We start from the raw sequence: 21319 nt of genomic DNA on the forward strand, positions 1-21319 counted from the left end.
AACTAAAATCTCCACCCATTTGAATTTGATTTTATAACCCCAGTCCTAGAACTGACAGGAGACCCCTAAAACCTACACTTAAGGAGCTGATTGCCTGTTTCAGGTGGGTACCTACAATGAATAATGAATCAATAAGCCTCCTGATACATATGTGGTGTAGAACAAATGTGATAGGTTGCAATGCAAAATCTGGAGGTCTAATGCTGCTTAAAAAGGTGTCTGTGCATTAAATTTCTCCCACCTACTATTAACTAAATATCAGAGGATTGATTCTCGTATTTCCCCTCCAGGTAACCTGAATTCATTTATGTTTTGAGTTTATGCCATTAACCTAGGCTTATCCTTGGAAATGCAAGCATTATAGCATGCCAAAGAGACTAGCTGCAATAAAGTCTGCTAACTCTAGTGAGTTCCGACTGCGCTCTAAAAAGGAATTGTGAAATATTGAGCTGTGTGGCCTGGAAGAAAGTGTAACCCATCAAAGCCTGATCAGGAGAGAATAAAGTTTCAGTTCCTGAATTTGCATCCAGTGGGGTGTTAACTGTATGTTAATTATAATGATAGGGTACACAGGTTAGAGCACTTAGAAGAAGCAGACATATGTAACGCTACATTCTGTAAATAAACCTATTACCAAGAAAAGTATCACTGTCGAGTTTTATACTTCACCAACTGGCTTGGCATCAAATTAACACAAAGTATTCTGATAAAAATGGCACCCTCCTCCAATGCATCTAGTTAGTCATCTCTGGCGAGGCTATAGAAATAAAGCAGAATCTGCCAGATTTAAAAGCAGAGGAAGAAATGAGTTTCCACATATGCTACTAAGCACTGAGGAGGAGCGAAATGAGAGATTGGAAATATTCTGGACACAACTCAGGAGAAGGACTAAGACTGAGATGCACCACCAGCTCAGCAATATTGAACTACACCATTCCGACCATTGCTCATTTTTTGGATCAAGCCACTCAACTAGCTGCTCATCTTGATTCAAATACAATCCTTCCTCTTCCCCTCTGTACCCTATCTCTAAAATCCTCGCTGTGCCCAAAATACATATTTTATTATACTGTCTCATTACTGACTCAAAGCTGAATTTAAAAATATGCTGTTGCTAATAAAACACATAAATAATGGATTGTTCAATATAATTTCTCCCTTTTGTTACCCTCTTTCACTATTGCTTACTTTTCTCTGTCCCCAAAGTTTATTTTTAATATATGATCCCTATCCCTTCAATGCAAATTTTCTTTAAAAGTTACTGTAACTAATAAACATATAAATAATGGCCCATAAATTCCAATCAGTGGCAGAAAGCTATGGGCTGCCAGAAATAAAAGAATTTTTTGCACACTTTCCTGCCTTGAAAAATAGAGTCTGAACGTCCGATGGGAGCAGCAGCCTTCAGCAAAGCTAGCTCTGCAGGCCCCTGCGTGACACAGGAGGACTCTCATCATGCCTTCTAATGACACAGCAATATTGGGAACACCCACTCTGATCCAGCTTGGAAATAGCTGTTTTGCATCGAAAACAGAGAAGGATTTCCTTCTATTATGAAAGGTATGTTGAAAATTTACTTAATTTTTTTTATTATTTATTTTAATTGGTTAATCCTATTGTTATTGGCTCATTTTAAAATTTTCTTTGATTGAAGATTAGTATTACTTGAAGTATAAAATGCACATAGGTTTTGTTGTTTGTTCTAAATCTTTGAAACTACTGTTTACATCTGCATTATAATGTTATATAACTTTGTGAAGAATGCTATGTGTTTGTATGTTTTAATTTAGAATATGGAAACCAAAAATTTAATTTCAGAACTGAGAGGTCAGAACTTCTTGAACCATGATTTGAATACCTGCATGAGGTTGAGCAAAGAAGAGTTCACAATTTGGGCCATGGAAAATCTAAATGTGTTTATCATTAGCATTCTTCTGCCTTGCTTACTTCATTTATAATTGTCATATTTAACTGTTCTTTATGTTACAATCAAGCATTTGGCTGGAATGTTAGCACCATTCACGTTGGTGGGATTTCTCATCCCGCTGCAGTAAACAGATTTGGCTGGGCGCCAAATTCTCCAATCTCGCTGCAGCAGGAGCGTGGCATGAGCAGCTAGTAAGATAGCACCTGTCATGTAATTTCATATTTAAATGTTTAGTTTTGTTTCAATAAAGCAATAGTAGAATTTTGTAGTTTAATGAAAAAAATCTATTAGCAAAAATAATGTTATAAGTATAAAATTTTGATACCATGTTAACATGGTACGGATTTCACATGTAGCCTGATATTTCTGTGCCTACATCAAAGTTTCAAAAAGAAGTTCAGTTAGAAGGCAAGCTGAAAGCATGATTCATCAGTGGTGGTGGAACATGACTCGAGATTTTCAATCTGCACTGTATTCTGCAGTGCCTTTCAGAGAGATAGTTCACATCAGCTTACAAGATACTTGCACGTCATCTTAAGGAATACTTTTTTAATAGCCAAGTTGCATATAAGGATCAATGTTGCATCCGGGAGGCCGCTCAAAATATGTAGTAAAATCCAAATGGACCAGCTGAAATTTATTCCAGACATTAACACCCACTTTACCACATATGAATGCACATTTTATTGGAATTCGCTGTCATGACGAAGTTGTAAAATGTAAAGAAAAATCTTTCACTTTCTGTGCATTACATGCATTTTAAACACCTTTTCAAAACATTTACAAAAAAATTATACCAACCAAGGAACACCTGCTGCCTCTAATCATTGTAGCTAAAAATAAGTGCGCAAATAAATATGGGCAAAAACTTATCTGTCATCAGCACAGGTGATGGGAAATTAGGGCGAGATTGCAGCTCAGTGCTTCAATCCCAGCACTTTCCAAATCCAAAATGGAAGTTCAAACTTGGCGCTCTTTCAACGTGCATGCGCAGGCACAATCAGCTTAAGTTGGCATTCAGCCCAGAAGTTATGTGCCATTAAATATAATGACTTCCCATAACAACTGCTACAGCATAACTCTAAATTTAACTGTTTCCATCTGATGACCTTTATCAATCCTCTGATTTAGTTTCCCACTATTTGTTCCAAATTTCAAAAATAAATAGACTTAATTAATTCCTGTTCTTCATTTGTCCACTTTTTAATCAGATAAGTATATATTGGCACCACTTCATCTCACTTATGGTTTCAATTCTTTTTTGCTTTTCAAGAAACAATTTAAAATTAAACTTTATCAACTACTTGCTCAGCTCACCACCACCTTTTCAAGAGCAATTAGTTTTAGACAACAAATGCTGGCCTTTGTCAGTGATGCTCACATTCCATGAACAAATCTGAAAGAATACTACAAGTTTAAAAATTGCCATTCATAAATCTTTTCTACGCCTACTCACACTTCTTTTGACCTCACCACTGCACTCTGATAAAGTCCTCATTTCGTCCTTCCCTAATAGTTTTTCCTTTTATATTTTCTTTGTTCTTTTATCAAATCAAACTTTATTTACGAACATAGTTAGAATTAAACAAAAAGAAGTAGCATTACTTTTACCGGTTAAAATACTTAACATGACAAAGTATAATTCTTAACAGCTATTTCTACTGTTCCAATTATAAGCAGGAGCCCATAGACATAAAGCCCTTCTTTAAATCAACACAAAAACAGATATGCTCCAGTAGATGCTGGATTTCCAGCCTTTTAACATCTCTGGACAAAGATCCAGATAGTCACCTGGCTTCTGATTCTCATGCAACCACCTCCAGTGAAAGATCTATCCCCAAACATCAGAATCTCAGAGAAAGAGACCTATTTCCTGGCAGATTTCAGTCTCCAACTCCAGAGAGAGAAAGAGACTCAGAAAAAGCAACTTCTCTCTAAACATTCCAAGTAGCAGATGAGCTTGATTTTTCTGCCTGAAGCTTAGCTCCGCCCAGTCACCTGATATTTATCTCCATCAACCTAATCATGTCTTACTCTGCAGAACCCCAGGGAAAACACTAAAAATAGCAGAAAAGCATTAGTCCTAATTAAAACAAACAGTCTAGTAATTAGGAGCAATTATTGCTGTTGCAGTAACACTACAAGGCATACAGATGTAGATCCATTAACAGTGTCAAAAGAAATGCTGCACAGAATGATGAGTCAAATACATTTCTTAAAGGCACGGTATCATTACCGTGGCTTTTGGAGAAGCTGTCTTAGATTTTTTAAAATTTGTTTTATTTGAATGTTATTTGTTTGAGTTAATGTGCTTACGTTTCTGGTGTGCTTATTTTGTCTGTTTCATGGGAATGTAAAAAACTTGCTATGTGGTTCATCAATTCTGTACATAGTAGAAACTGGGTACTGAGGATACATAGTTGCATGAGGATAATGGAAGGATAATGGAAGGGGAATGGAAGTGGCATGGGGTTGGGAAGCCATGGAGCAGATAGAAAAGTATTTACCTGTCAAAAGGTTCCCAGCTCCATAACAAGCTTCCCCCATCAGAGACAAAACTGATTTACCAGGAAGGGTTCCAACAGCCTTCAGAAATCTACCTGCCTCATAGAAAATACCATGGGAAAGGAGATTTGAATTTGATGCTGGGATTTATATTGTGAAGTTAATGTCACTTAAAGTGTATGTCAGGTTGTGAGGCGTCATATTTTCTGACTCAGGGAATTGGCAGATGGGAGAAATAATCTGGCAACTTTGAAATTGCAGATCCGCATGCCTCACATTACAGCCTTCTGACATTGATTTGCTCAACTTTGGAAGGAGCATCTCCAGCCCATAGTAAGTATTTTGTGTTAGTTTTTACTAATGATGGTGGAAAAACAGAGTTCTTTTGAAGAAGTAAACTAAATTTGGTAGAAATAATAGTAGGAGGGATTATAATTTAAAAGGCGAAAAGCTGCAGCATGCTACGGTGCAGAGGGACCTGGGGGTCCTTGTGCATGAATCGCAAAAACCCAGTCTGTAGGTGCAGCAGGTGATCAAGAAGGCGAATGGAATGTTGGCCTTTATAGCGAGGGGGATAGAATATAAAAGCAGAGAGGTCTTGCTGCAACTGTACAGGGTACAGGTGAGGCCACAGCTGGAATACTGTGTGCAGTTTTGGTCACCACACTTGCGGAAGGATATATTGGCCTTGGAGGGAGTGCAGAGAAGGTTCACTAGGCTGATACCGAGATGAGGGGGTTAGCCTATGAAGAGAGACTGAATAGATTGGGTCTGTACTCATTGGATTTTAGAAGGCTGAGGGGGGATCTTATAGAGACATATAAGATAATGAAGGGGATAGATAGGGTAGAGGTAGAGAGATTCTTCCCGCTTAGAAAGGATAGCAGGACCAGAGGGCACAGCCTCAAAATAAAGGGGGAACAGTTTAGATTGGAGTTGAGGAGGAACTTCTTCACTCAAAGGGTGGTGAATCTCTGGAATTTTCTGCCCGTTGAAGTGGTGGAGGCTATCTCGCTGAATATATTTAAGTCACGGGTAGATAGGTTTCTGATACTCAAGGGAGTTAGGGGTTATGGGGAGAAAACGGGAAAGTGGAACTGATCTGCTTCAGATCAGTCATGATCTTATTGAATGGCGGGGCAGGCTTGAAGGGCTAGATGGCTACTCCTGCTCCTATTTCTTATGTTCTTAAATAGTTAATGGAAATTCGATGAATGTATATATTTACTTGGAGAGTCAATGATTAGCTTTATCACAAGAAGCTTCTTGGGAAAAATTATACAATGAGGAAATATAGTAGCATAAACAGGAAGATAACGAATGGACAAAAAAAGTTAGCAAAACAATGGTGCTTCTGAAGAAGGGTTGGAAGTTGTCTAGCCCTGGAGTGGGGGCTGGGAAAAGTGTTGTTTTCAGTTATATAAAATTGATTTGAACCTGGTTATATTGCTCACAATAGCAAAATTTGTTGAAGAAATAAAAAGGAGAGGAGATGGCAAACAAAGAGGACTGTAAAATACCGCAGAACATAGATTAGTGGAATAGGCTGGTAGGTAATAGATATAATTTAACATAATTGTAAAGCCATATATTTTAATATGTAGAAAAGAAATAGGATTATATACTTACTGGAAAGACATTGAGCTGAATTTTATGCAGGTAGCAGAAGTCTTGCCACCAGAGCTTGAAGTAGGAGGTCAGCTCACTTTGGCAAGACACTGGGCAGCATATTGCCAGCTGGAAGGTCATTCAATCAGAGAGTAGCAGTTGCATTGCCACTACTAGCAGTGGCCAATACTGAGGCTACAGCTGAATGTCAAGGGCACCTGCATGACTGGGTTCCCCCAAGGGTAATTATATATGATTTGGGAATGTCAGGGTCAGGAAATCAGACCCTGGAAATCATTGGGGTGTTTGCTAAGTACCTGTACACTGCTGCTGCAGGGGGATATTCCTGCTGGGTGTCCTCGCCCCCACACCATTTTGCCAGCCTTCTTGCTTTGTACCCTGTCACCAAAGGGCTGACAAAATTTTAACGACTGAAACACCAATACAGACAGAATAGGTTGAATGGTCTCCTTCTGCACAATGAATGCCTATGGTTCATGTGGGCAAACCCAGTAAAAGTTGAGGGTGTGGAAACCATCCCGGAAAATGGCAAAACACTGAAGTCAAGAGCATGATAAAAATTCATTCATTACGTGATGTACTGATGTTTGTTTTTCTGCTAGAATTTTACAATTTCAGTTTGAAATCCATGAACAAGAAAGTTTTCACTTGTTTTCTGTAACCCTTAAACTACAAGACAATGACAATAATTAAAAGAAATAAGCTTACGGATGGAATTGGGACTGGAAATAAATGGTAGTTCTATATACCCACAGAAAATTTTGCATAAGCATGTCTCCACTGAAGGCATTATCAGACAGAATAAGATAAACAGGATTTAAGATATTTTCTACCTTTATAAGAGGAGAAGTGAAGGTCACAGACTGAGTATCATTCATCGTATGTGTTGTATGAAAAACTACTGTATTGTCTTCACCATCCAGTGTAACTGCTGTTTGAATTGTGCCATCTATAGCTAGAATTCTCCATAAATCCCATTTTTCCTTAATTACAGGTCTCTTGAATCGTAAAGTGGACACAAAGACATAGGAAGGAGGAAGGCCATCAGGAAAAATATCCCTGTAATGAAAATCCTTGATTTATAATAAACAGAATACTCTACAAAAATTGTAAACAATACTGCAATGAAAAGATAAGGGAGCATTTTTAATAAGCAGATCCTGAAAACAAATACCTTGTTTTCTCTGTTAAATCACTCTGCGATGTAACCTTATAAGCTTTTTTGCCACGGTAAGAGCCTTGAACTTTACTGGCTTTTTTCCTGATATCTAATCCAACAAGAATATCAAAACCTTTTTCATCTCGAGATGCCACAGGTATTCTTGTAGGGCAAACAGTTTCTGAAGAGAACAAAAAGAAAGATTTTGCTATTAAAATTTACACATGCACTGTCTTTAAGTTTATTTACTCGCATCACAAGTAGACTTACATTAACACTGCAATGAAGTTTCTGTGAATATCCCCCAGTTGCCACACTGTGATGCCTGTTCGGGTACACTGAGGAAGAATTCAGCATGGTCAATGCACCTAACTAGCATGTCTTTCGAACTGTGGAGGAAACTGAAGCACCCGGAGGAAACCCATGCAAACATGGGGAGAACATGCAGACTCCACACAGACAGCACCCTAAGCCGGGAATCAAATCTGGGTCTCTGGTGCTGTGAGGTAGCAATGCTAACCACTGATACACATACACATACCCAAACAGACACATGAACCCACTCCCACCAACACAACTCCCAACACATCCTGAACTCAGCTCGCCCACAGGAGTATCCAACTGTTTGGCATCTCTGTAGTTCCAGCAGCACCAGAATTGAATAGTGGCCACTGCTAGGACTACCAGCAGTCCCTGAAGATGACAGCTGATGGATTATGGACTTAGGTATTTCTGAGATTGAAGTGGCAGGGTTAATGATGGCGGGATTTGGGGGCTGTGTCTCAGAGGTTGGGTGGAGCACTTGAAGGGGGGTGTTATCTTGACGATTGGGCTGCTTCTGATGCAGACGGGGATACCTCCAAAAGAGCATTCATCCCATTATTGCCTGACAGCATTCCGCACAGTGAAAACTAACTGACTGCCCACTTTGACAAAGCTCTGACAAAGGATCATCAAGACTCAAAATGTCAGCTCTATTCTCTCTCCACAGATGCCGTCAGACCAGCTGAGATTTTCCAGCATTTTCTGTTTTGTTGTGTGGGCTACCCACTTTGCTATGGCCTTCCCCTGCCACATGTATTATAGCATTTCCTTTTGATGCCAACCAAATAAAATAAATTAAACAATCTCAGGGACAAAGAAAAAGGGTGGTCCCCCCAAAAAGATGGGAATGGCCTGAACCAAAAAATAAAGCAGAAAGGAACCTTAAAACATTAAACTAAAATATGATTAAAGGGGTCAATAATACACCCCAATCCCTGCGGGACTCGATGGGCACGAAAGGCCTTGATGGTGCCCTCGGCCACCACATGGCCAGACAGTTGAGGGGCAGACAGTTGGGTTGGACAACTCCCTGGACCTGTTTATGGCAAGGACCAGGAGCAGGTTCAGGAGGAGATCTTCCAGCCTTCTCTGCCCTCCTGTGTAATGGATGCCTCTAAATCAGGAGCGTGTGACTGAACTGCAAACAGAATATTAGTAAAAAAGTTATTTAGAAAACTAAAACAGGAGTGCAGTCTATAACATTGGACATAGACAGGGTCCACAGATTCCACAAAATTGCAAAAGGGTTAGGTTTCACCGTGAACCAATGCAGTTATCGGCTGTGTGATACTATTGCATGCACTAGCCTCCATCCCAGGTCCCTGATGTAGTGGGGCAGATCTCTCCATAGAGGGACCACACGCATTTATAGCAGTGGAGGCAAAATGAGGTCTTTGAGTGACCATTAATCATACCCTTGAATGGCCATTAATTTATCCCTTTGAGTGGCCATTAATTGGCCATCAATAGGGTGGGCTTCCTGACTCCTTCCCTGCCCCTTTAACTTGGGAAATAGGTTCGGGTGGGCGGGAAGGTGGCAGCAGACCACATATTTTACTTTAGGTGTCCTCAAATATGCTTGCAGGGGGCTGTAAAATTCACCCAATGGGATAACCTTACAAAATTTGGCAGGGCAATTATTCATTGAAATGCAGGTTTCAACAACAGTTAAGTTGAAAGGTAAGGCTGGAACTTCTTGACATTAGTATTTTAAAATTAAATCTCATTTAACAAGAGAATTGAATTCACGCAAGATTTCAAAAATTGTCACATATCAAAAAATGCATTCCTCATCCAAAACTGTACTGCAGGCATGAAAATGTAGCTAGCACTTCCCCCCTGCTGGGAGTGTTAATTCTGCTCGCAACTAATAGGGAACAGGCAGCCTGACTTTGTTTGAGAGAAGAGGCCATTGAGGCCCCCTGGGAGATCGGGGGCAAGGGAGCATGACACTCTAGCACTGCCCTAGGGGCAAACTGGCATTGCTCAAGAGGCACCCTGGGGGTGCCTGTTGGAGGGGCAATCAGTAGGGTAGAGGAGGGAACCCACTGCCACTCTGCAAGTGGGACACTAAGAGAGGGAGCAATTGAGGGCAATTGGGGCTGCCAATCAGGTTGGGGGGAGGGGTTGTTCAGGGCTGCAGGGTGGGGGAGACATAGGAGCTGGCTTGGGGAGGTCCAGGAGGCCAGCAATTGGGGGTTGTAGGGGTTGGAAGGCCAGCAATGCCAGTCTCCCAATTGCTGGCCAGCAATGGGGCGTTGCGGGGCTGGCCAGCAATTGGGAGACTGGCAATGTGGAGTCACTGCGCATGCGTCAATCTTGGCACTGACAGATCGGTGCATGCTCAGTGGCCATTCAGCGCTATGCTGCCAGTGTCTCAGGTGAGAATAGGCCCTGCCCCCTGATTTTCAGCATGAATCATGCTAGAGCACTCTGTGATGCACAGGGTGTCAGAAATCACACTAATAAACTGACAAGATTTACTCTCATTTTTCCCACAGGTTGGGAACTTAGAATTTTTTGGGAGAATGCCAGCCTTGATCTCTCTCTACACCGTAACTGATTGTAACACTACATTCTGTATCCTCTCCTTTCCTTCTCCCTTTTGTACTCTACGAACGGTATGTTTTGAGTAGCGTGCAAGAACGCAATACCAATACAAGTGACAATAATAAATCAAATCAGAACTGGACCTCCAGAACTGTAGTTCCATGCAGGGAATAGCATGTTTGTACTACAGCAGTATGGTTGTTTGCATTAAACTATGCTCCTTTCCAGTCAGGTTTCCGGAGTCATTAGTTAGTTCTAGTGTTTTATGGTGCTGGTGAAAACATTCTATATACTCTGTAACAATGTGTTTTTCATTGGTTCTGATAATGTAAAACAAGCTCTTAGGGATGTTTGTTTCGGGCTTGAGTAAACATAAAGGGGTTTGAAAACAGTCTATGGTGACATGGCAGTCCATTGTGGACTGTACCATTAGCTAGTTTCATCCAGGAATCCATAATTGCTCACCAAGAACACTATGGATAGGAAACACAGTGGGAATATTCACATATCAAAATACTGAACATATATTTGAACAGGACTGAAAGTGTTTTCTTTCAAAAATACTTACTTTCAGGTTCCCAGGCCACCTTTGCCATATCCTATCACAATTTAGTAATATTAGAATTTCCCAATTGAAACCTGTTACTCCAGCTCTATCTTTATCATTTTGTATAATTTAAATCTAATGAACCATGATCACAACCACCAAGATGTCCTCACTCATGCCTTAAAATTAAGTCCAGAACTATTCCTTCTGTTAGCATGCCATGTACTAACTAAAAAAAGTTCTCTTGAATACAATTTAAGAATTCCATGCCATCTATACCTTTAACACATGGATAAATCACTAATATTATTTCTTATTAGGGTAGCTGATTGCAACCTTCGAGCCTATTACCATTGAAGAATTTTTGGATAAGCCATCAGGGAAACTGAAGGTAGCGATACTCCTACTTGTAAAGGAATTTTGGAAGAATTATAGCATCATTAAGGCCATTGATAACATCTCTGTGGCTTGGAATGAGGTCATCTTATTAATATGAATATTGTGTGGAAGAATTTGTGGCCAGATTGTGTTAGATCCAAGGGGTATGTTGAGTCTATTGAGACAATCCAAAAGCCAATTAGAGACATGAGCAAACAATTTGGATTGGATAAACTAAACACTGAGGATGTTGCAGAATTGTTTGCCTCTCATGCAGAGGTATTGGGCAGTATTTTATCATTTTTAGTTTAAGTGCTGGGCGGGCGTGGAATTGGAAGAATTCCAGATTCATCTTTTGGACATACTTTTAGGCTCCCCCATACGCACTCGTGCTGCAAAATTCTAAGTGAGCCTGTTGCTCACTGCAGAGGCTTGTGGGCAAAGCTTAACACGTCTGAAAGTTTGCAGAAGGAGGTCCTGCACATGTGCATGCTTCTGATACTGCTATGCACGTTAGCACTAGCAGGGCATAGACAGAGACAAAGAAGGAGCTGCCAGGCCCCTGCTACCGCATGCAGCCTGAAGCAGCACCCTCACCCCTGCAATCGTGGGGGCCCGTGGCCCTAGATGCAGCCTCCGCCGATCCCCCCCCGCCATCCAAATCAATCGCAGACCCCCTCCCTCCCCCTAGCGATCGCTTCAGAGTGGCAGCGGGCCTCCTCTCCCTCCCTCCCCCCATTGATCGCAGCCCTGCTGCCCTCCCCCTACCGATTAAAGCTTTAAAGTTTATTTTGTTAATCACAAGTAGGCTTACACTCACATTAAAATTATGTTCCTGTACAAATCCCCTATTTTGTGAGATATCCTATTACTGTGAAAGTCCCCTAATCACTGCAGAGTGGCAGTGGGCCCCTCTCCCCCCATTAGCTCCCCCCTCTGGCCCCTCCCTCACTGCCAGCCCCCACTGGCCCCTCCACCATTTGCACTGCCCCCCCCCCCCCACTGACCCCCTCCCCTATTGCCCCTGCCCCTTGGCACTGTCCAGGTGCCAGGGTGGCACTATCCAGGTGCCAGGATGGCAATGCCAATCTAGCAGTGCCCAAAGACACCCCTTTTGCACTTGGCCTACCCAGGGGGCCTCAACAGCTCCAGTTGTACTGGCAAGGCCAAGTTGACTGCACCCTATTCATGGGGAACGTGTCTATTCCTTGCTGGCGAGAACCTTTCCTGGCGAGGTCATAAAGGCAGAGCGAGCCCAGACGATTGAGCGCCAGGCACACTAATGATATTAAAATGCTTATTTAAATAAATTAACCTGCCTCTCACCCATTTTTTGTGAGAGGCTGACTGCATCAGAAATTCTACGCTTGTAAAATGGCGCGAAAATTGACATCAATTGCACTAATTGTTTTACGCCCCACTTTATGAGCATGTCGTACCTGAAAACAGGCACAATGAAAAGGTGAAATCCTGGTCATACTCTGTCAGAAAAAAAATGGAACAAAGAACGCTGTACACAAGGAAGATGAACAACCAACCAAGATATTTAACTTAAAATCACTTGGTGATACCTGGAGAATGATTGAAGATGCAGTGACTATCTTTGATGAAGACCCAGGCAGAGAGAGTAGTTCAAGGGTGAATAGAAGCATTAACAACACAGTCAACGCTACAGGGAACTCTACAGAAAGGAGAAAAACAGAAGTGGAGAAAATGGAAGAAGTCTTTAAAAGCCCCACCAGAACAAATCTTTCAAAGGATGCTGCAGAGAGTCCAACTAATAGTCTCCTAAAATCTACTTCTTATAGCCCTCCAAAAAGCCCTACCAACCTCCACTAAAACTCATCATCACTACCAGTCATCTATTCCCTTAAGTAAGACAAAGCTATGAAGCTTGGTGAGGGGGCAAGTTTTATTTCTTGTTGATATTTTCTACATTTTCTTAACTTTGCAATGTTATTGTATACCATGCAAAGCTGCATCTGCCATTCACAGATGCCCTGAATGCCTGGGCAACAGATTACATCTGCTTCATGTGGACTTAGTGCCATCACCGGGATGCCCCAGGTCCACGTGGTGATCAATGGCACACGTTTCCCTACAAACATCGTCCCGTAATGGAATTCCCTCACATCTACAGGAAGGGGCTCCATTCCCTAAACCTCCAGCTGAATCCTATTAGATGTGCCATGTCAGGAAGGGAAGATTCAGAAGGGCTGGAGAATGCCAGATTATCCCTGGTGAAAAGCCCTGTGCTGTGGTTCAGCGCTACCCCCTGGGGAGATGGGATATTTTAACGTGTTTGAGAGAGAGTAGTCATGAACTTATTTTAACATTTTATCTGAAAGACAGCGTGTCCCCCTACATTGCAAAAAATTGTAAGCCTGACCTGTTGGGTTCAAGTGCTGGAATGGGGCTTAAACCCACAAACCTTTTCTCATAGACAAGCGTACTAACTAACTGCACCATAGCTGGCACAGGTTGCTAAAGAATTCTGGACAGAGTCAATCTGCCTCATGTTCACTGCAGGATGACAGAAGACCACTTCCAGTCCAAGATGCTCTGACTCTTCTCAGCTGCCACGTCTTCAGTTACATGTAAAAAAAACATGCGTAGTCACAAGAAATGTGTGTGTGGTCACATCAGCAAAGGATATTTTTATAACCTTTTGCAATAAATCGCTGGAATATTTAATGCATGGATTGCATATTGCTTAGTTTTCTTGAATGGTACTTGGGAATAGTTAGTGTGCATCGATTAATGGGCGGCGTGCCACAGTGGTTAGCACTGCTGCCTCAAAGCATCCAGGACCCAAGTTCAATTCTGGCCTCTGAGTGGAGTTTGCACATTCTCCCAGTGTCTGCATGGGTTTCCTTCAGGTGCTCCGGTTTCCTCTCACAGTCCAAAGATGTGCAGGTTAGGTGGATTGGCCACGCTAAATTGCCCCTTAGTGTCAGGAAGATTAGCAGGGTAAAGATGTGGGGTTATGGTGATAGGGCCTGGGTGGAATTGTTGTTGGTGCAGATTTGATGGGCTGAATGGCCTCCCTCTGCACAGTAGGGATTCTATGAATGTTAAATATCATGCCCAGTACAGCGACATTATATTAAGAACTTTCAGTTGATGCTATAAGGAAAACTGGATACAAACAAACTAGTAAAATGGCTACTGCAAATCACGTGACTGTTAGCATTTGAGCTACAGTTAGTATAAAATGAATATCAAATTAAATAAGGACATTCACAGAACTCTGGGGATTCCCCACATAGTTTTGTTTGAGAATGGGCCAACAAAAATGACTGTGGACTTTTCTAGATTGCCCATTCCCATGTTTAACAAAGGAAAGTACAGCACAGGAACTGGCCCTTCGGCCGTCTAAGCCCATTGCTGATCATGATGCCCTAACTCAATTTTTAAAAAAACTTCTGCTCTTACTCAGACCATATCCCTCTATTCCCTCCCTATTCATGTACCCATCCAGATGCCTCTTAAATATTGCTAATGTACTTGCATCCACCACATCCTCTGGTAGTGCATTCCAAGCACCCACCACTCTCTGCATGAATAACTTTCCCAACACATCTCCCTTCAGCTTTCCCCCTCTCACCTTGAACCTGCGCCTCCTTGTAATTGACATTTCCACCCCGGGAAAAAGCATCTGACTATCTACCTTGTCTACGCCTGTCATAATTTTATAGACCTCTTATTCTGAGCAAAAGGGGAATTCAAAGCCCAACTGGTGGCAGATGGAAATGAATGGTTGCTATCACCATCCCATTGTATCATGATGGTTTTCCCCATCCAAACTAGACTGGTTATTAATTTTGGGGCGTGAACATCGCTGGCTGGCCAGCATTCATTGCCCATCCCTAGTTGCCCTTCAACTGAGTGGCTTGCTAGGCCTTTTCAGAGAGCAGTAGAAAGTCAACCACAATGGTGTGGCTCTGGAGTTACTTCTAGGCCAGATCAAGTAAGGATGGCAGATTTCTTTCCCTAAAGGACATTAGTGAACTAGATGGATTTTTCTAACAATCAACAATGGTTTCATGGTCATCAGTAGATTCCTAATTCCAGATTTTTTTTGTTGAATTTAAATTCCACCATCTGCCCCGCCAGGATTCGAACGCAGGTGCTTTGAACATTAGCTGAGTTTCTGGATTAATAGTTTAGCGATACTACCACTAGGCCATTGCAGAGATGTTAATCCACAACACAGGATACGTAATTAATATAAATACCACAATTTATTTGGAAAAGTAATTGAACTTGTGGAAAGTCACACGGTGAGGTTTGTGTCTGCTTTTAAAGATCAGTCCAGAGCTATTTGCAGACATATTCACTGTAACCATTTGCAACATGAGTGCAGCCGCTAAGTGTAGCAGACTGCGAAACATGTTGTACCACATCAGGCAGCCAAAATATGTACCTGTTCCCTTTTATGCTCCTCCTGCAAAACAACCTTCTAGATCTTCAACTACCTCACAACCTGCTGTAAACTTCATGCCCTCCAGGCCCTCAATTCATCTTGACATAATCAAATCCATTCAAAAGACCACAGGCCTGGCATGTGAGAGACCAGAATCATAAATCAGGGACTGAGGTAATTAATCTGTAATTTTAAGTGATATGTCCACATGAAACAGGCATTGAGAGGCAGTTTGCTGGGCTATAGAGTTCTTGGTTTTTGGAATACACTGTCAGGGAACCTCTCCCCCACTACCCATGCACTGCCTCTAAAAGATAGTGGACGCACGTTTGTCAGGCAACAAAATTGAATGAATTAGGTGAAAGGTAGCAATTGTAGACAATCTCCCAGGTGGCACTAGGCAATTAATATTAGAGATCAGGAGCAGGATTTTGCATTTTGGGTGGGGCACCAACATCAGGGCCAAATAGGGGTCCTGACTCTGCACTGTGTCAGTTATTTTCCCTTGATTGGCCAATTAAGGACTATAGGCTGCCTCTCAAAGCTGAAAATAAATGGCAGTCCTTCATGGAAGGAATTGCACTCTACAATTGCAGGTCAGGGAGAAAGAGTACAGTTCTACCTTGAACTGCCCCCCTGAGCAACTTTAACAAACTTGAACTAAAAGATGGCATTGTTGCTAGTTTAAAATTGTGAAGGGAGACCTATGACAAGGTAGGCCATTAGGCGCCTCAGATTACTGGCTCTTCAAACTGCTGCCAGGGAGCTGCTACTAGGCAGCTGCTGTGCTGCTATTGCCGGGTTGGGGGGTTGGGCGGGCGGGATGGAATTTCAGTTAGCTTTGAATAACTGGCCTTCAATGCCCTTTAACTTACCTCAATTAACTTATCCGCTACGTGCAGACAGAGATTTCTCCCCCACAACTCCCACATGTCTGATCTCGCCTCCAGGAAAATGGCTCTGGGGTAGGATGGCAGTGGTAAACTGGCATGCACCTGGCAAAATTACACATTAGCCCACCCTATTCATTTCCCCCCCCTTATCAGGCTGAAAATACTGCCCTTGGTGTCTTTCTGTGTTGTGGAGGAAGCAGATTTTAGGTTCATACATACAAGTAAGGGTCTCAGGGAAATAGCTGCACATTCTGTAAAGCTCCTAGTTTGTGCCCCATTAATTCCTTGCACAGGATGAGTACTTGTCTCTAGGGTCCTCAAGATAGAGAAGGAAATGTGGCCAGTGTGTCATTTTCTTCCCCAGGTAGTGTCCTTCTCTCTTCAAACTGCACTAAATCCTTCACTGGTGGACATGTTTGAAAAGTGAGACAAAAATTACAAGGGCCATTCAGTGCAGGATTCTGACAATGAACCCAGTAGTCCAAACCTTTAGCTTATATTCTCCCAGCCTGCTGCTGCAATCTTCATTCAGTGTTAGCTAAACTACACTCTTGGCGAGGTTCTCCAGCCTCACAGGCATTTGTTTCCCACTGGTGGGATGTGGTGTGTTGTTTGCTGTGGAAATTCCCATTGATATCATCCCACGCTGGCGGAACTGAGAATCTCGTCAGCGTGAACAGCCGAAGAATTACAGTCTCTATTTCTTCAAGGACCCCGGGCACATTACTCCGGTTTTAAGGGGTTGCAGAATTAAAACAAAAATGAGGAGGAATTATTTCACTCAAATCTGTGGAATTCTCTATAACAGAGTGCAATGGATACTAATCAAATTAAAGGAGATAGATAGGTTTTTAAAAAATTAGTAGTGGGATGATGGGTTGAGGGGATGGGCAGGAAGGTGGCGATGAGGTTGAGATGAGATCAAAATGAAAGGCAGAGTAGGCTTGAGGGTTGAATTGCCTGCTCCTGCTCCTAGTTCTTGTGCTCCATATGGGATTTGTACTGAAGTTCTTTAAATGGAAATGTAAAGGAAAAGATCCACAAAATTCTCACAGATTAAGCTCTATTGACTCTCAACCGATTACACTCCAGACATGCTGATGGAAATTTGGTACAATGCACTGTTTTTGGCCTGTTTTGAGACAATTCTGCACAATGCTGCCGCATATGAACTGGTTCATAGTCCTTCAAGTTGTTGAAAATCACTAAGTTAAACACAATTCATTCCCTGGCTTAATCACAAATTTGGAGCTAGAGTGAAAACCCCATGAAATACCTGTATCACATGAAATGGTTAACATAGCAATAGAGTCAGAAATAGTGAGAACTGCACAAGAGAGCAGTAAAAGTAAAGCTGTAATTGGAAGTAGCCACTACATCTTAAAAAACTCCTGAAAAATGCATCTGGGAAGACTGTGTATGGGTGGGTCAAGGCTTATAAAAAGCAAACAGGTTTAAAATTTATTTATTAGTGTCACAAGTAGGTTTACATTAATGCTGCAATGAAGTTGCTGTGAAAATCCCTTAGTCATCACACTCCAGCACCTGTTTGGGTACACCGAGAGAGAATTTAGCATGGCCAATGCACCTAACCAGCACATCTTTCAGACTGTGGGACATGGGGAGAACGTGCAAACTCCAGACAGACAATGACCCAAGTCAGGAATCAAACCCAGTTTTCTCCCACAGTCCGAAAGATGTGCTGGTTAGGTGCATTGGCCATGCTAAATTCTCTCTCAGTGTACCCAAACAGGTGCCGGAGTGTGGCGACTAGGGGATTTTCACAATAACTTCATTGTTACTACACAGTGGTAGCTAACCACTGTGCCGCCCTGTAGTACAGACAACTTACAGCAGCAAAGGAAAATTGGAAATGAGACTCATCATGGCAGTCTGAGGGGTAAGGAGGTGGATGAAGAAGACAAACAGTGGAAAACAGAGGGAAGACTGAAATGCCCATGGATCTAGAGCATGCTCCAAAGCCATCCTGACTCAGAAATTTTTCACTACTCCTTCACTGTCGCTGGGTCAAAATCCTGGAATTCAAGAGATGGCGAATTCTCTTGATACTGCAGTGAAATGTCAGTCTGAAATGATGTGCTCAAGAGCTTCTTGGGGCTTTAATTGACAACTTCCAGACTCAGATGACAGTAAGCCTATCTGACACTTGATCAGTAATGAAGCATGGTAGACAAAACATTCAAAATAATTTAAACTTATTTCTAATTTCATTTGTTCACTTATTTCAACATCTGTTCTCTTGAGTTTTTAAGATATTTTGGCAAATGCTCATTTGTCTTACATAAAAAAAATCAATGTAAAAAATATCCAGATGAGATCAGCTATTCAAATCACACATGCTACACATGCTAATTGACAAAACATCTAAGCTGAGATCAGGAGGAATTGAGGCATTGGAGCAGGTCAGTTGGAGAGAGGAAGCTATTTCTGGAAAAATAAGCAGCATCAATATCGATCACCAGAGCAGAAAAAAACTTAAAATGGGTCTTAGATTTCAGCGATGCTCTGATTCTGGTTTGTAAAGCTGATTGATTAGATGTTTCGTCAATTAGCATGTGTAGCATGTGTGATTTGAATAGCTGATCTCATCTGGATATTTTTTGCTTTTTTTTATGTAAGAGCATTTGCCAAAATATCTTAAAAACTCAGAAGAACAGATGTTGAAATAGGTGAACAAATGAAATTAGAAATAAGTTTAAATTATTTTGAATGTTTTGTCTACCATGATTCATTACCGATCAAGTGTCAGATTGGCTTACTGTCATCTGAGTCTGGAAGTTATCAATTAAAGCCCCAAGAAGCTCTTGAGCACATCATTTCAGATTGACATTTCACTGCAGTATCAAGAGAATTCTCCATCATTCTTGGCACGTTCCCCTGTCTTCCCCCAAGTATAGAATGCTGAAAGGAACCCTCCATTCTCCGAATATAGAATGCTGGCATTGTGGCCCTCCCACTTCAGGTGCCACCCCTTCAGGTCCCACCTTCATCAGGACCTGAGCCTTCCGGGAGGCATTGCCAGTGCACTGTACTGCCATGTCTCCGAATACCCATGGGTTACAATGGCCTCCAAGACTTCCCACTCCTCACCCCACCAATCTCTACATGATCATCATGTCTGGTCTCCATCTGTGGAGACCAATAGTGATTCGGCTATGTCACACCAGGGAGACGGAAAGCTTTTTAAAAATTCATTTACAGGAATTGGGCATCACTAAGTAGGCCAGCATTTATTGCCCATCCCTAATTCTCCTTGAGAAGGTAGTGGTGAGCTGCCTTTGTGGACTGCTGTAGTCCATGTGGTGTAGGTACACACACAGTGCTATTAGGGAGGGAGTTCCAGGATTTTGACCCAGCGACAGTGAAGGAATAGTGAAAAATTTCTGAGTCAGGACGGCTTTGGAGCATGCTCTAGATCCATGGGCATTTCAGTCTTCCCTCTGCTTTCCACTGTTTGTCTTCTTCATCCACCTCCTTACCCCTCAGACTGCCATGATGAGTCCTCACTCAAGCACATTGACATCAAGCCACTGCCATTCCTCCATCTCCCATACAGGACAAAGTGGCACACAACAGTTGGGAAAACTACAGAACCAGTGGTGAACCAGCATTGCCTGCATACATTGGTGTCATTGAGGAGATGACACGTAGAATCATCAGAATCATGCCACAGAGCTACTGGTATCTGGCACTGCTGAGGCAACTGAGGATGATGTAAGTTGCTGCCTATTCACCTTCTAGACCCACTCTTCATTTTTACCTTGAAAGGTGCACCGAAATGGAAACTATGATGGAGCGACCTTGGAACCTCTGCTTTCATACCTTGCCTCTCCTCGTCCTTTTATATGCTTTCAGGCTACTTAGCCTCTGAAGAGACATGAGGAAAAGGAAGAGTCATCCCACAATAATGTAGTGGAGGCTGCAAAACTTCACCTTGCATTTGCACCAACAAACTCAGATACTCCAGTGGTGTGGAGTCTTTTCACTGCATAAATGGTGGCAACTGCATGGCAACACTGTCAAATCAACCTAAGTGTAGACTGCCTGTTGTCTCAGACAATGAAGACCTGCCAATGTCTCAGTGCTGCAGTGGAAGCTCAGCTTGAGGTTATACAATCTCCTTGTGCTGGTATGTAGCTCAAGACTTCTGACACCCAGTTCTCACTGCTGCCATTACAGGTACAGGTATCAGCGCTCAGTGGAGCTTGCATGCTTTCAGAGCTGTCCAAAAATCTGGCATTCAGCCCAATGGAAGTGGCAGAGCATGAACATGTGTCCCTATCTTAGGATGAAAACATTCCTATTTCCAGCACTACAATTACATCAGAGCCCTTCAGCTAGCAGACCAAACATTTAGTCCAAGGGAAGCTAGACCCCAACAGGGCTTTGTGAAAAGCTCACAAACAAGGGGGGTTCAAAAGGCTACCTCATTGTTTACTGGAATGTGAGGCACAAAGACTCAGGATGCAATAGCTAGATAACAAAGACACCTATGTCACACTCCTATTTATTGGCTACAGCTCAGCCTTTAGCACTATTATTCCTACGAAACTCATCTCCTAACTCCATGGCTTGAGCCTCAGCTGCTCCCTCTGCAACTGGATCCCGAACTTCCTAACTCACAGACCACAATCAGTGAGAATAGGCAACAACTTGTGGACAAGTCCCCAGGACCGGATGGAATGCATCCGAGGGTTCTGAAAGAAATGGCGGAGGTGATAGTGGATGCCTTGGTGGTTATTTTCCAAACATCGCTGGATTCCGGGGAAGTGCCGGAAGATTGGAAAGCGGCTAATGTTACGCTGTTGTTTAAGAAGGGTGCCAGGCAAAAGGCGGGGAATTATAGGCCGGTTAGTTTAACGTCTGTTGTAGGTAAAATGTTAGAATCCGTCATCAAGGAGGAAATAACGTGGCATCTTGAGGGGAATTGCTTGATAGAGCAGACGCAGCACGGTTTCGT

The 21319-nt window shown here is 42.3% G+C and overlaps 1 protein-coding gene across 1 annotated transcript in view; it reads right to left on the reverse strand.

The window, feature by feature from the left end:
• Positions 1-21319, reverse strand: part of LOC145345346 (uncharacterized) — a 197781-nt gene that overhangs the window by 162571 nt on the left and 13891 nt on the right. Inside the window, exons 3-4 of the mRNA XM_080193161.1 lie at positions 7236-7401; positions 6895-7120 (exon numbers count right to left, since the gene is read on the reverse strand). Coding sequence (XP_080049287.1) covers positions 6895-7120; positions 7236-7401 — 392 coding nt within the window. The remainder of the gene's footprint in view (positions 1-6894; positions 7121-7235; positions 7402-21319) is intronic.

The sequence above is a fragment of the Carcharhinus amblyrhynchos genome, chromosome 7, assembly GCF_965287045.1.
Source record: "Carcharhinus amblyrhynchos chromosome 7, sCarAmb.v2.hapA, whole genome shotgun sequence".
In the NCBI taxonomy this organism is placed as follows: domain Eukaryota; kingdom Metazoa; phylum Chordata; class Chondrichthyes; order Carcharhiniformes; family Carcharhinidae; genus Carcharhinus; species Carcharhinus amblyrhynchos.